General features: G+C 43.8%; 1 protein-coding gene across 4 annotated transcripts in view; it reads right to left on the reverse strand.

Annotated features, from left to right (window-relative positions):
- Positions 1-16,420, reverse strand: part of KIT (KIT proto-oncogene, receptor tyrosine kinase) — an 82,703-nt gene that overhangs the window by 42,610 nt on the left and 23,673 nt on the right. For all 4 annotated transcript variants that reach the window (XM_055294671.2, XM_055294669.2, XM_055294668.2 and 1 more), the window contains exon 2: positions 2,342-2,611. In XM_055294671.2, the coding sequence (XP_055150646.1) occupies positions 2,342-2,611 (270 nt within the window). The remainder of the gene's footprint in view (positions 1-2,341; positions 2,612-16,420) is intronic.

The following is a 16,420-nucleotide window of genomic DNA, read 5'->3' on the forward strand; positions in this document are numbered from 1 at the left end:
TTATTAAACACTTTCCATGTATCACGCACTAAGCTTGGACCATTACACTTAATCTCATTTAATCTTCAAATTGCCCCTCCCATGATCAGTACTATCATTATTGCCATTTCATAGATGAAACTGCGGTGTCATAAAAGCAACCCTCCTAAAGTGACATGACCTGGAAATGGCTGATTGGAACTCAAACCCAGGTCCAACAGAGAGCAACATTTGAGCTCTTAAAACTTTGGGAAAACTTTATTACAACTCCAGGGATCATCTGCCAATAAGCCAGTGTGATAATTCCTAGTGAGAGCAGGAAAGGCTTCCTCCTTCTAACCACTCGGTGCAGGACTCTTTCCAGGTTCCAGAGTCTTTCAGCTTCTAAAGAGAATCCAGAAAACTCTCACCAGGCCACCCAGTACCCATGATAGGTGAGTCTCACTTGATTCATATTCCTCTGAAGAAACATGTAAATGTAACTTCTGGAAATCAAATAATTTCAAACGCACAAGGGGAGCTTGTGAGTTTCAGGAATGCTGTGGCAAATACCGTAGCCCACCAGGACACTTGTGAGTGAAAGTGAACACTATTAGTGTTTACGACAGGACACCAGGCACAGACTCGGAGTGGCTCAGGCTGACTGGGGCCTCATAGAAGCCAGACAAACCTAATTCCGTATACACAATATGCTGCCACCCTCTACGGTGTAATAATACAGATACATGTTTCGGTCCACAGATTTCATTAAAAATCTGTTTTTAAACTGTCCTTTCCATCTGAAACTCAGGTGTTTCACAAACATGAACTTGACATCATTGAAATAGGTTTGTGTTTTATCCTTAACCTTGACCAATTTTGAAAAGAAGTTTTCCAAGGTAAATTATGCATCTCCCAGCCTTACTAATTTATTTTGCAAATAAATGACCTCATGATGGTTGAACTATGGATGGTCCCAGGCCATAGCTAGTTACTGTTCTATCTACTCTTTGTAGATCACTTGAGTCTAGCTCCTACAACGATGCCCCACCTTCCTTCATTGCTGTAACAGAGATTACTTAAATATTCAAACATCTTACATTTGTTATAATTAAGGACAGTTCCAAGATACAGAAGATGACTTTCCCTATAAAGAATGTTTGTGAGCCCCGTTAGAGTTATTTAACCAATTCAACAGTTTTCCTCATTTATTCAATTGTCATGATACTTCATTGCCACCTGGAAATTGCAGAATACCTTCCTGAATGTAAAGAACAGCACATGGATTAGCTCAGCAATTATAGAAGCATGCCCTGAGGCGAAGTGGTGACTTACCAGGGTATATCTCTTCGCAGCTACCTACTTCAGAAAGGACAACTGATAAAGCGGAGAGGCACAGTCAAGCTTTAGAGTCAGCTTTATTACCTCCTGATGGAGCATGTTAGAATTTGTACCATCCTGGCTCCCTAACAATTACGTAAGGAAGACAGAACAGATCATCTTATCCAAATACTGTAGTGAGGAACTGAACTCAGGAGGTACCTAAGATCTCCAATCCAGAATAAAAGTATCCATTATTCATTCACAATACCATGGATAAGGCCTCTCACTCAGGCCTGTTTCAAAGACAGCCCCAGTCCAGGGACACCCAGAACTAGAAAATAGGACTCTATTTCTCCTCCCGTCACTTGGATATGTCCCTTAAGCTGTCAGTGGAACAGTTTTTACATCAACTACAAGATACACCCCTGCCCAGCATGCTTACTCTTGACAAGGCTATTAAAATCACAGACAAATCACTGAACTTGTCATAGGAAATAACGCACAGAACTCCAACTACCGTATGTATTTTTCTTTTGTTTATACGAGGTCACATTTTTTTCTACGGACAACTCTACAAAGAACCCATGTCAGACATGGGATGTTTAGCTGACCAAATTATTTTTCTGAAATTTACTCCTTAAGAGTGGGCCACATCTTTTGCAGTGTCAGTCTGGTTAGGCCTTGAGAGGCCTTCAGTTCCCTGAAGTGTTTTTACTAAGTGGGAGTATCTAGTATCTCAAGGCGTTAAAATGCAGCTTTCCCAAAGGGCCTAATTGATTCTCAGGGTTTACTCAAAGCACCAGCACAAATGGGCTAAACCTACTGTAATCTCATTAGGAAAAGTATCACAGTCCTGCAGTCCTCCAGCTGGGGCCATCCCCAAAGCCACTATGCTTCATATCAAAAGATGGGAGAGAACAGTAAAGAAACATGTGTTTTAGGCCTTCTAGACCCAGCCAGAGATATTTTATCTATGGCTCAGTCATCCAGACGTCATCCAAAATTAAGAGCAGGATATTAAATTCTCGAAAGCACAGCACTGCAGAAAGCCAGCATTTACCTCTAACAAACACATAAATGGAACTGCTTAAGCCGTGTCTGTTGGTGCACGTGTATTTGCCGGTGTTGGTGGCTTCTGCCTTTTCCCTGATCCATTCATTCTGCTTATTCTCATTCGTTTCATCCAGGATCTCAAAAGTCCATTTGACAAAGCCTGGATCAGTGCATAACAGCCTAATCTCGTCGCCCACGCGGACTATTAACTCTGATTTTGCTGGATGGATGGATGGTGGAGACGGTTCCCCTGGACTCACAGATGGTTGAGAAGAGCCTGCCAAGAAAAACAGAATCGTGTTGAGTATGATCTTCTTCCTTGGCGAAATAAAGCACTTCTTCCAATACTGAGTTCCATCTTCTGTGTACTCTACAATAAAAATAGGACAAAGCGGCCCTGCTATTTATGGCTGAAAAGAGAGTTCTGTCTAAAATTTCTTAAGTTCATCTAGAAAATTATTTTCTCCAACCCTCAATTAATCCTGAGGGTCACATTTGGTCCCCAAAAGCCAGGATGTGCTGAATGCCCCAGCCTTCTCTGGGCTAAACATACAACTGGGTCAAGTTTTCATTCTGAATATGGGCCATCTTTGCAGTGTGGACATGCAGACACCCAGCTTAGAAACAACAGAAACAAAATCTCACATTACAGGAAAAAAAAAAAAAAAACTACTGGCCTGTCACTCTCTTTGGCAGAATATACATGACCATGACATAGAATAGCTTTTCCTTAAAACTGTGTGAATTCAGTTATTTCTGTATAACTCTCTTTATATGGCAATGTTCACCAAAAGGAGAACTATTCACAAATCTCTAAACATTAAGGCAGAAAATGATACACCTGTTTTAACACCCTAATGCCTAAACAGGTTTCTTAGATAGGAAACTATTTAGTTTATAAAGATGCAAACTTTAAGCTCTGAATATGAAACCTGAACCCTAGAAATTTTACAACAGCCAATTCATTCAGCCATGCATGCCTCCATGTATTCAAATACCTATTCATGAATTATCATCTATAAAAGCACCATGCTAGATGCTGGGGAAAAGTCCATGCTAGTGTGACACATGGTCCTCACATACACTTCAGGGTTTAAAGAACAAACTGCTGGCCAGGTGCCGTGGCTCACACCTGTAATCCCAGCACTTTGGGAGGCTGAGGTGGGAAGACTGCTTGAGCCTAGGAGTTCGGGACCAGCCTGGGCAACACAGTGAGACCCCCTGCCCAACACATCTACAAAAACTAGAAAAAACATTAGCTGGGCATGGTAGTGGGCACCTGTATTCCCAGCTATATGGGAGGCTGAGGCGGGAGGCTGTGATGGGAGATCACTTAAGCCCAGGAGGTCGAGGCTGCAGCAAACTGTGATTGCAACACTGCACTCCAGCCTGAGTGACAGAGCGAGACTCTGTCTCTCTAAAAACAATAGAACTACTGAAGTAAAACATAGGTATGAGGTTTACTGTCAATCTGAAGAAAAAGCAAGAGGTGGGCTGGAGTGTAACCATATCATAAGGGCAAAGGAGGAGGAGGAGATGATGACGACAGCATGAAGAAAGGGCTGGCAGTGAAGTGAGCACAGAGCCTCTAGAGTTATTCAGAAACCAGCCTGGCTAAAAAACAGGGTACCTTGCAGAGCACGTGACAGGTGAAACTACGTGGAGTGAAACCAGATCCATCAAGGGTCCTGAACTTCTGGGTGTAAATTCTGGGAATGTGCCTCAGGGACCCTGTAGATTCAATCTAGGTTTTTCAGCAGAGAAGTGACATGCACAGTGAGATCCCAGAGAATCAACTAGATTCAGGGAAATGAGTGAAACATGCTGGTCGCAGGCCGAAGTAATGAGAACCTACAGTAAGGAATTCAGAATAAAGAGGAAAAGACACCACAGATTGTCAGAGGAGGGCCATAACAGCGGGATGAAAAAGCAAAAGATTGACTCAGGGAAGACCTCAGTGAGGAGGCAGAAGGCAAGGTCCCCACGTGAGGTGGGCTGGGGCAGTGTGATAACAAGATTCCCTGGGGCCTTCAGTCACCTCTTGCAGAATGGTGAAGGGAATGGTTTATGCACATCAGATTTATGTCCCTTGCCACCATATGCAAGGTTGCAGATGAGGACTGATCTGAGTGAGCCACACAACTTCAGGATGGCTGAGGATAGGGGATGGGGGCATATTCTGAGGGGAGGGGACGTGAGAGGTGTAATTTGCTCACAGGTACAACCTGGCCAGTAATGGGACCTCTCAGCAGTGGGTTGCTTATGACCTGGAATTCAGATGATGGTGGTCCAGTGACACCTTGTGAAGTTAAAAAACAAGATCAGATCATTAAAGAAAAGGGTTTGAGGAACCAACCAAGCTGATCTTAAAGGGCTCTTCCAGCCAAGAGGGTGTAGGAAAGGGTCATGAGAGATTTAAGAAAAAGATTTAAGAAAAAGAACCACCAGGAAGAAAAGCGAGAGAGGCTAAGTGGCAAAGAAGGCAATGCAGTACAAAGTTGCAAAGAGAGGGTGGTGGCTCTAAGGGCAGATGCCACCCACAGTAAGATGGCAGGGAATGAACAAAAGACCCCTAATCTGGTTACAAAGAGACTGCTGGAAATTCTAAAGTACAATTTCAGTTGAGTGGGAAGTGTCGTTTGCTCCAGGGTTACAGGCTGCAAATGCAGACCTCTCCCTTGGGTGGTTCCGGCAGTACAAGACAGAAATAGAGATCTGTAGCCAAACCAGGCTTAAAGGTAAAGAAAACAGGAGACCCCCTCACATATGAGATAGAAAGAAGAGCACTTGTGGGTAGGGACAGACTGAAGGTGCTTTATAGGAGGGTGGAAATTGTTTCCTGCAGGTGTGTGTATAGATGACCAGTCTCAATTCCTCTTTATTAGCCAAATATTGCCTGTGGTGGCATCAACTGTAGCTCCATTATGTCAAGCAAAGTACACCCCAGACCAAAAGACAATAAAGCCAATTATAAGCATTAAATATTATTAGGCAGCAACAATGTCATAAAGGCTATAGAATGAGACGTTGAGTCCACTAGGTGCAGCATCTAAATGTGGCAGCAAGAATATGGACACGCAGTGGCCAGGATTATTTTCAGAGTTGTACAGAGCACTAAATAATAAAAACAGAGGCAGCAATAGAGATGCTATTATTTATTCCTTTTAAAAAGGAACGGTTCCCAATGAATGTGCATGATATTGATAGTAAATTGGACCCAATAATTCTTAAAGAATTTATACTGCAATCTATTTCAATCAATTCCATTTTCTCATGGGTTGATCTGATGGATATAGATAATTACAATCCAGTCAAACAGCCTTGACTTCCTGAGACACACCAGGCCAATGCAACTAAGTCTAGCTGTGTGACATAGGCGTATCACCCTAACTCTGTGTCCAAGTTTCCACACCTGGAAAATGAGGATAAAAATACCCTCATCTCATAGAGTTTTTCTGAGAATGAAGTGAAGTAACACACGCAAGGAGATTAAAACAGGACTGGATAGTTTTTAATACATGCTATCATAGAAAAGCAGGAAAGCCTTTTAGCACACCAAGTGAGAGCTTGGCTCTTGAGTTAGGACTGTCTGGACTTGCATCTTGGCTCTGCCTGAGGCAAGTTCCTATTCAACTCTGCCCTCAGCTTCTCATCTGTAAAGTGGGGATAGTAACAGTACTTATTTTATAAGGCTGTTATGTAAAGCTCTTAGAACGATGCTTGGGTACATGGAAAACACATAGTAAATGTCAGGCCCACTTATTCCAGAAATGGAACTTCTTATTGGCCCTCCAAATCAGTCCGGACTCACCCACTTCCTATGTATGGGAAGAGTTTCCATCATCTGCCAAACATGTTCCTACTGACTTCCCCCTCTCGGGCAGCATATCCTAGCATTCTTTCCTTCAGAGCCCCCTCCACACACCCTGTATCCCTTCCATTCCTGCTGTCCCACCCGAGACCAGCCAACTACCTCACAGAGGTAACATCCTCTCCTAAAGGACTCCCCGCCAGCCGCCACCCAGCCCACCCCAACTCATCATCCCTCAAAACTCTGAGGTCCATCAGCCTAAAACAATATCCTTTTAACAACTCCATCCCCAGCCTCAAAACCACAACAGAGCCGGCAGCAGCTAACAGTAGCAGCTCTTATAACTTTAAAGAAACTGCCATGGGGTTAACTTCTAGCTGTTTTCCCTGGACCCAACCTGCCTCTCCTTAGGCTGACTGGCTAAGGATCCTGAGAACATTCTTCATCCATTGTCATGCCCATCATCCTTTCTGCCTGTGTCCCTCGGACACGTCTTGTCTTGTGTAAAGCCCCGCTGAAGACAGCCTCTTCATGGATATTGTTCCCTAGCCACTCCATGTTGTGATAACCTGTCCTCACTAAATCCCACCAACAGAGGCAGCCCATCACTCATTTGCCTTGTACTGATGTTCAACTGCGTCCATTATCTCCTACATCCACTCCAAGGTCTTAGATCCCGCAGGTAAGGATCCTAAATCGTCCTTTTCCCTCTAGCACAGTAATAAAAACATTTTCTTCAATCCTGAACGTATGAAAGAATAAAGAGAGGATAGGCTCCTAAACAGCCAGTCCCTATAACAGATGTCAACAGTCTACAGATCTATCCCCAAAAGATGACCCATGTCGATTCTGCTGCTCCACCAAGAAAAGCTTGGCTTCATCAAGTCAAACAGCCACGCATCCCTCCAAATAAGGGCCCTCTAAATTCAAGATCATGAGTTCATGCTTCACTTCTAGAGTTTTAAAAAATAATTAAAATAATTGCCACCAGAAGTATTCAGGGTTTTATTTTCAAAATAAATGATTTATAAACTCACATTATAAAATGAAAATAGGGCTTTTATTAGGGTGGGACTGTAATATTTATTCTCTTTTTTAAATTCTTTAATATTGTTATAGTAGTCTCATAATTTTTAAAAAATGTAAAGTTTTTTAAAAGAGTACAGGTTCATATTAAGAGAACGCCTTTCAAAAAGGTATTCCAACTTAGCTTTGAAATTGCTCTGAAATTCCAAATTTTGAAATGTGCATGGTAGATAACAAGTTCTTAACAAATGTTTGTTGAATTGTGTTTTATTTACCCCAGGACTTTTTGCATTAGCAAATGTACTTCCCAAATTATGTTTGGCCAAGGCTAATATTAAGAGTTGTTTCTTGTTCCCTGAACACATGTTAATTAATTAACCCAAAAAAAGGATAGGTGGTAAAACCCAACACTCTGGAGACCAACTAGTACTATAAGGAATGATGGCTTTAAGCTAGGAACTCCAGGAACTATTCAGTAAATACTTATCCCAGCTACTTGATAAGTGCTGAACCTAGAACATGGCCTTTGCTCTCGAAGAGCATAAAGGAGGAAGGGGACATTTATGAACAGTCAACAATGCAAGATTTTAGTGATAGTTCAAAATAAAAGAAATGCCAACACACCCTCTGGCTTATAACCTCTTCAGGTACTTGCTATGTCTCCCTCATCACTAGTAGTACACAATTCAACCTAAATAATTGAAAGCAGAAACTCAAACCCATACTTGTACAGCAATGTTCCCAGCAGTATTATTCACCATAGCCAAAAGGTGGAAACAACCCAAATGTGGTCCAATAACTTATGAATGGATAAAATGTGGTATATACATACAATGGAACATTATTCAGCCAAAAAAAAAAAAGTAACATTCTATACATGCCACACATGAATGAACCTTGCAAACAGTATGCTAGGTCAAATGTGCCAGACACAAAGGCATATTGTATGATACCAGTTATATGACATACCTAGGATAGGCTAATTCACAGAGACAGAAAGTAGAACAGGTTATCAAGGTGTGAGGAGGGAGTACAGAGGGGGATGGACAGTTATTATTAAGTAGAGTTTCTGTTTGGGATATGAAGAAGTTCTGGAAATGGTTAGTAGTGATGGTTACACAACATTGTGAAGATACTTGGTGCCACACAGAATTGGGACACTTAAAAATAGTACATCCTAAGTTACATGTATTTTACCGCAATTAATTTTTTAAAAACTCAACAATTCTTTAAGCCCGGCTAAACCTAAAACCTGCCTCAGCTATCTTGACGCTTTTTTATCTGATCACACTGGCCTCTATTATTAGCCTCTGTGAGCCCCTCAATGTTGTTTTAAATCACGTCATTAAAAAATTAATTGCTTCACTATTTTTATTTAGTTTTTCTATACAGTTGAGCTTATACTAAATAAGCATTGGCAGGAGAAGGTCTTTTAACTCTGAGCGGAAAGACCTGGAAGCTCTTATTTTAAACCACACTGACCCTGCCTAAGGCATTTTTAATGTCCAATACTATTAAGTTCTTCTCTAGTGTATCTTCGCTCTTCTGCTCACACCATGAGTCATCTGGTTTTATCCCCAAACCTGCTTAAGGGAGTTGTATTTGATATTTTATTATGTATAAATTACATGTATGAAGTGCACATTATGAAAATTGGTGAAAAATGAGTGTGTGCTTCTGGGGAGAAAGCTACTAATTCTTCCATAACTAAGAAAGGCTTTATATGGGTGGCTCAACTAAAGAAAGCCTACTATTGAATTAAATGTGGGCAAACATCAGCAGATTGGAGGAGGGCCTCCAATTTACAAAAACTTAGCAGGGGTTCTGCATTTGGATTGTTTCACAAGTACTCCATTTAAGGACACAGAAATAAGGAATCACAGACCCTGCATCGTGGGTGTGGTGTATGGAAAGAATGGCACCTCAGAACTTTCCTGAGAAAGCCCATCGCTCAACCAAAACTCAAAGAAGAGGCTTTGGCCCTCCATTAAAAGATAGGCAACTGTCCACCTTCTGCTTTTAAGTAAAAATGAAATATTCAAAGCATACCTGTAGTATTTTTTTTAACATGTCAATTCACAGACTAGTTGAGACTGCAATTCTGGGCGCAGTGATCTGTGGAAGTAGGAGCGACCTGCTGATGGAGCCCAGGGGTGCTCCCCGGCAACTTCCGCAGTGGCTGGCCCAGGTCAACCATGACTGCAAGCTCTTTCTATCCTTCACAAAAGGCTAAAGCTCCAACAACTGGATTGATAGCTGCGGTTAAAAGTAAGGAAGTCCTTTCTAAACTGTCGTCCTTTCTAAACTGTCCTCCTTTGGACACAAATATAAGGAACTAGACAAAATAATGGCGGGGAACAACACCCACCACATTAGAGAGGCCTATTCTAGTTTTGGGGAAGTGGAGCCGGAAGAACTGTGACTAGGGCAGAGCCTGCGCATTGCAGTTCAACTACTCTCCGGTTCACATAGTGTTTAACCACAATTCGTAATAAAAAAGCTAATGATTTGTATATCATACTGTTTCAGACATACTTTTATATCCCCATAGGAATAAACTGGATGAAAACCATGATGGAAGGATCCCAGTAATCGCCCACAACACCCATGAGGCTTTACAAACAAAGAGATGATACTGGAAATAGCGTGCAGATTGGGGAGGGGGAGTATGAGCTCAGTGAAAACCACACGAGTCCTCAAAACACTCTTGCCCAGCAGTGGGGAGACTAAATCAACTCTGCATCACCCACATGAACCAAAGGAAGCCATGCAACAGAGAATCCCAAAAATGTCCCTGTTCTACTGTGGGGAGCCCACTGCACCATCGTCATTCAAGTCTGACCTTTCCACATGCAGGTACTGCGTGACCAGAACTAGATGTTCATGGGGGAACTCACAGCCCTGTGCAGACAAAGACATAATGCTAATGAAATAAAAACATCAAGAGGTGACACACGTGCTACAGGCCTGTGCTGCCCGGAAGGACCATGAAAGGGTGTAGGGGAGAGCTGAGCCAGGAAGACCTTGTATATGTGTTTGCATGTGTATGTGTTTCTATGTGTACTCAAGGAAAAGGAAGGCGAAGACGAAGTTCTCAAAGCATGAAGGGGTGTGGTGCTTCAGGAAAAGCTAGTCCTACGGTGACCCCAACCCAACCAAACTGTGAGCTCTCACAATCCAAAGTAAGGTCTCTGTCCAGTGCCCGGAATATAGCACGTACTAAGTGCAGGGGGAAGGAATGTCTACAGTACAGAAGATGCAAAAGGGCAGAAAGGAAAGAATGGTTAAATAATTTGTGGCATCACCCTATAGGGCAATGCTTTTTCATTGAGGATGTTTGATTATGAGTCTTTTTTTTTTTTTTTTTTTGGAGACGGGGTCTTGCTGTGTCGTCGCTGAGGCTGGAGTGCAGTGGCGCGATCTCGGCTCACTACAGCCTCTGCCTCCTGGGTTCAAGCAATTCTCCCACCTCAGCCTCTCAAGTAGCTGGGATTGCAGGGGCACACAACCACACCTAGCTAATTTTTGCATTTTTTAGTAGTAATGCAGTTTCACTATGTTGACCAGTCTGGTCTCGAACTTTTGACCTCAGGTAATCCACCCGCCTTGGCCTCCCGAAGTTGATTATGAGTCTTCTTGAAGGTCGATTTCACTCAGTGGTAAATAATTTTAAACAGTCTTTCATATTGTTTTACATATTGTAATATAGAAGGTAAAATCAAACGTATTTTTTTCAGGAGGAAATAAATGAGCTTTCGAAGAAACTGAATCACTTTACAACTACATATTCCCAAATGTCCCACTCAAATCCCTGGTACCTCCAATCTTTAAAAGTAGTTCCATGGAAAAGTTTGAGAACACGCCTGGATGGATCACACTTTCTATTTCCAAAGATTTTTCTGGGTAAGAGAAAGTTCAGATCTATCTTTAATCCAGTAATACAGAGATTAAAGCACTTATTGAGGCAGAACTCATGAGTAAAATCTGCTCAGGTCCAGGAGTGCTGGCTGACACCTGTCATCTTAGCACTTGGGGAGGCCGAGGCAGGCAGGTCACTTGAGTCCAGGAGTTATAGACCAGCCTAGGCAATATGGTGAGACCCCATTTCTACAAAAAATACAAAAATTAGCCAGGTGTGGTGGCACGTTCCTGTAGTCCCAGGTACTCAGGAGGCTGACGTGGGAGGATCACCTAAGCCCAAGAGGTCGAGGCTGCAGTGAGCTGAGATTGTGCCACTGCACTCCAGCCTGAGGAACAGAGTAGGGCCCCATTTCAAGAAAAACAAAAAACCTACTCAGGCTTAGTCATGAGGTGAATGATAGGTAACTGTCTGACATCATCTCCTCCTTATCTTTCATTGTAATACTCCCATGTCCAGGCCTGAGAAACCAGTTCCTTTGGACAATGCAAATTTCTGTTTAGCTTTTAAAAATTAAAGATATGTCCTATCTGCATGCCAGGTCTCAGTACTGTATTATGTACACGATATTTAGTGATTTTACAGAATTTGGACAGTTTAAGGTTTCAAGCAATAGCATTATACCATTTTAAAATGATTAGCCATTTAAAATTCACAAAATAACAGACTTCATTACAGCATATTTAGTTTTGTTTTTTTTTTTCTTAAGTAGCTCCTTAAGTATATTTCAAGGTTGGTCTAAAGATGATGAACTAATTGACACAGGGGAATCACAGAACAGAGAAATAAAGCTAAAGCTAGAGTGTCAGTAATTAATGGCAAACAAGGCTGGATCAGTAACAAAGCAAGCACTTGTGTGATGTGTCCTCATTGATGAAATGGGAACTGAGCTCCTATCATTTGGCCTGGGAGTACAAAGAAGGGGCTCGCAGCCCCATGGGGAAGACAGACTCACATAATTACCACACAATGAAGCAAGTACAGGCTAAAACACAGGGCAGAGTATTATGTAGAACTGAGCTGGGAAACTAAGGCAGTGGGCAAGCGGAGAGGGCTCAGAAAAAGATTCCTAGGGCTCAAAACAAGTGATGTGTGTGGCCAGGCTGAGGGGTAGAAGAGGACAAAGGTCTATCACTTGGGTCAGGGGAGAAGGGAGAGACATTCAAGACCAAATATCACAGAACTAGTAGCGTCAGTGCCTAGGAGTCACAAAATCATTCAGAATTGCTGCAGGTGTGAGGCCAGAGAGGGATGGAGGGCAGGACCCCCGGAGGCCTCCTCCGTCATGGTAAGGGGGTGAGCTGCAGATGTATGTTTTAGGAGGACTCCTCTGGGAGCAGTGAAGGACAGTGCAAGGGGAACAGAACCGGAGAAAGGTCAGCAAGGAGACAACCAGCCAGGGACCCAGAAAAGAGCTGATGAAGGCATCAACCAGACGTGGTGGGATGAAGGGGAGGGGTGGCTATATGCCAGGTGAGCCTGGGACCTTGGGTGGGCTGGCCCTGGACAGTGAAGAAGAAGGAGAAAAATATCCCTGGTTTTGTCTTACATGATGGGGAGATGGGGTGCCAATAGATTGGAGGGGTAAAACAGATTTTGAGGCATTTGGCCCAGCAGGCAGCAGCAAAAAGGTTCTGGAAACTGGAGGCAGGAGGTGGGGACAGGTCGAGACCACAGATATACTCTGGAGTCTTACTGGCACACAGAGGGTGGTAGTGGTATCCATGAAATCCCCCAGGGAGGGAGTGGAGACTACAAAGAACAGAAGGGCCAGAGAGAAATGACAAGGCCCAGGGTGACTGAAGTAGGATAGAGATGACAATGACTCCACTGCTAAAGGAGAACCAGGAAATTCCACATCAGACAGTGCACAGGGCCTTCTATTAGGTTGGTGCAAAAGTAATTGTGGTTTTTGCCATTACTTTTAGTGGCAAAATAGATGGACACTAGAATTTCAGGACAAGGCAGTAGGTTGGGGAGCAGAGAAGGATGGGGAACCCACCCCCAAGTCTCCAGGGCACAGGACTGGCCACTGACAGCAGTGAGGAGAAACAATCATAGAACTCACACAACTCATTAGCAACCCCAGCTGCGTGTCAGAACCACCAGAGCTTTGCCCACAGTAGTCAAACCAGGATCTCTAGATGCAGAGCCTGGCGACTGATACAGCAGAAGCAGGCCTGGCCATTGGTATGGCAGAAGTGGGACATGGAAGAAGGGAGCTTTGTTGTGCTGCTGGGGGAGCAGCAACTGTGGGGGCTGGCTGGTGTCAGGGAGGAGTTTGCGGGAGGAGGTGGAGGGAGGATCCTTGGAGTCAGTGAGTGTGGGAGACAGTGCCTGATGGCAGCATGAAGACACAGGGTGCTTCCAGAGGGCTCAGAATGAAGAGCTGGGGAGATGAACATCCACAGAGGAAGATGGCAATAAAGAAAGAAGGAACTGAGGGGAGGGATAGCCAGAGGGGTGACTAGAAGGGCTCCTAAGTTGACCTGCCCAGGAGCTGATGCATGTGTCAATAAGGTGCAGAAGCCCATTTTGGGCTCAAGCCCCCCCCCTTTTTTGGACCTACTCTTTTCAGGAGACTCTCAGTGGTACAAAGGGGCCCATGGTACATGTAGGTCCCACATTTCCCAGGACATGTGAGACGAAGTGGTTCCCAGGCTCGCCAAGGCTAGAGAGGGATGTCACACTGCACACAAAGGCACATCCTTTGCAGCGGAGGCAGTCAGGCTGCACCACCCCACCCCACCCACCTTCCACCCACACACCTCTGTGAGGGCGTTCAACCTGGGTGGATTCACTTGTAGTTTGGGCCCTTCCTGCCTCTGCTACTGAGTAGTTTCCTCCTCAGGGCCAAGTCAGCCCTTCAATTTTCTGCCTTAAACCACACGGACATAGTGCCAAGGTATCATTTGTGCCGATCTCACCTTTCCTGTAGCATCTTCATGTTCTGCTTTTCTGTCTTTTATTTTTGTGATCTCTGGGTAAATCAGACAGACTTCATTCTCTGTGATGAAGCATTTCCCCACTCAGATTCCTCAACATCACCCAGCTGGGAGATTCATTTTAGTGCAACCCTCACCTTGACTCATTCCTTCCACCAGTTCCCAATTCACAAGCGTGCCACCTGGTGGCAAAAGAAGATGCCCTCAGGCTGCTTCTGCTTTTTGAACAGCACTCCCAGGATAGAGAACATGTTAAATGTTCTGTGCGCTTCTAAGGAAACTTACTAAGAGGACCCAGCAGCAATGACTCACGCTTCCGGTGAGTGTGTTTTAGAGATAGGACATCTGTCAAAGCTTTTCTCAGGCTGGAGAAGACAAGCAAAATTATTAAATGTTTGGTGTCTGTTAAATATTTAATATTTGTATATATTAGATGAAATGTATAACTGCATACTTTTGCGGGTAGTTACACTTGAGTTTTGGGGGTTTTGTCTTCCCCATCCCCCTGCCTTTTTGTGGAGAACGAGGTCTCACTATGTTGCCCAGGCAGATCTCGAACTCCTGGGCTCACGCTGTTCTCCTGCCTCTGCCTTCCTAAGTGCTGGAATTACAGGTGTGAGCCACCGCGCCCGGCCATAACTGCATACTTTTGCTCTTAAGCAATTAGTGAAGGATGCGAAGGGGAAAATATATACTGGTAGAGACATAGCAGTTCTGGATTCTAAATCATTAGGCAAGTTACTTAGGTTCTCTAGGCCTTGTTTTTCTCATTTGACAAAGTAAAGAGTTAGTCTAAAGCCACTAACAATTCTAAGATCTGTAATTAAATGTTAGAAGAAATAAATGCTGAGGTGATGGGATAACCCCAATTATCCTGATTTAATCATTCTACATTGTTTGGAATTAAACACGTAGGCCATCGGAAGGTTAAGATAGGCCGGGCATAGTAGCTCACACCTGTAATCCCAGCACTGTGGGAAGCTGAGGCGGGAGGATCACTTGAGGCCAGGAGTTTGAGACCAGCATGGCCAACATGGCAAAACCCCGTCTCTACTAAAAATACAAAAATTAGCCAGGCGTGGTGTAGCATGCCTGTAATCCCAGCTACTCAGGAGGCTGAGGCACAAGAATCGTTTGAACCAGAAAGGCAGAGGTTGCAGTGAGCCGAGATTGCGCCACTGCACTCCAGCTCGGGTGACAAGGCGAGACTCTGTCTTTAAAAAAAAAAAAAAAAAAAAAAAAAAAACGGTCAAGACAAAGAAATATCGGCCGGGCGCAGTGGCTCACACCTGTAATCCCAGCACTTGGGAGGCCGAGGCAGATGGATCACTTGAGGTTAGGAGTTCAAAACCAGTCTTGGCCAACATGCTGAAACCCTGTCTCTACTAAAAATACCAAAAAAATTAGCCGGATATGGTGACATGTGCCTGTAATCTCAGCTTAGGAGGCTGAGGGAGGAGGATCGCTTGAACCTGGGAGGCGGAGGTTACAGTGAGCCAAGATTGTGCCACTTCACTCTAGCCTGGGCAACAGAGCAAGACTCCATCTCAAAAAAAAGAAAAGAAAGATAAAGAAATCTCTTACGTTAATAAAAATTCTGTGCGTGGGCCAGGCACAGTGGCCCATGCCTTTAATCCCAGAATTTTGGGAGGTCAAGGTGGGAGGACTGCTTACCCAGGAGCTTGAGACCAGCTTGTGCAATGTGGCTAAACGTCATCTCTGCAAAAAATACAAAAATTAGTCGGGCATGGTGGCATGTGCCTGTACTCCCAGCTCCTTGGGAGATTGAGGTGGGAGGATCGCTTGAGCCCAGGAAGTTGAGGCTGCAGTGAGCTGTGATCATGCCACTACACTCCAGCCTGGGAGACAAAGAGAGATCCAGTCTCAAAAAAAAAAAAAAAAAAGAAAAGAAAATTCAGTTCTTGTACATAGAAAGCACTCAAATGTTTGTGGCAAGAATGAATAGCAGTGATTCTCTTATAACATAAATATAACTAAACATCTACTTTGTTTTTGTTTGAGATGGAGTCTCGCCGTCCCAGGCTGGAATTAAGTGGCACCATCTCAGCTCACTGCAACCTCTGCCACCGTGCCCAGCTAATTTTTGTGTTTTTAGTAGAGTCAGGTTTTCGCCATGTTGGCCAGGCTGATCTCGAACTCCTGGCCTCAGGTGATTCACCCGACTTGGCCTCTCAAAGTGCTAGGATTACAAAGGTGTGAGCCACCATGCCAGGCCTACTTTGTTTGTATACTATTCTTTGGACACAGAATTAGAATAAGGACCTAAACATGAAATTTGACTTTGGCTCTGACGTCTTATAATTAACTATGAAGATGCAAGTATCATTCGACACTCAAAGACGGACCTTTCTCAGCTAATTATGT

This window comes from Symphalangus syndactylus, chromosome 10, assembly GCF_028878055.3.
Source record: "Symphalangus syndactylus isolate Jambi chromosome 10, NHGRI_mSymSyn1-v2.1_pri, whole genome shotgun sequence".
In the NCBI taxonomy this organism is placed as follows: domain Eukaryota; kingdom Metazoa; phylum Chordata; class Mammalia; order Primates; family Hylobatidae; genus Symphalangus; species Symphalangus syndactylus.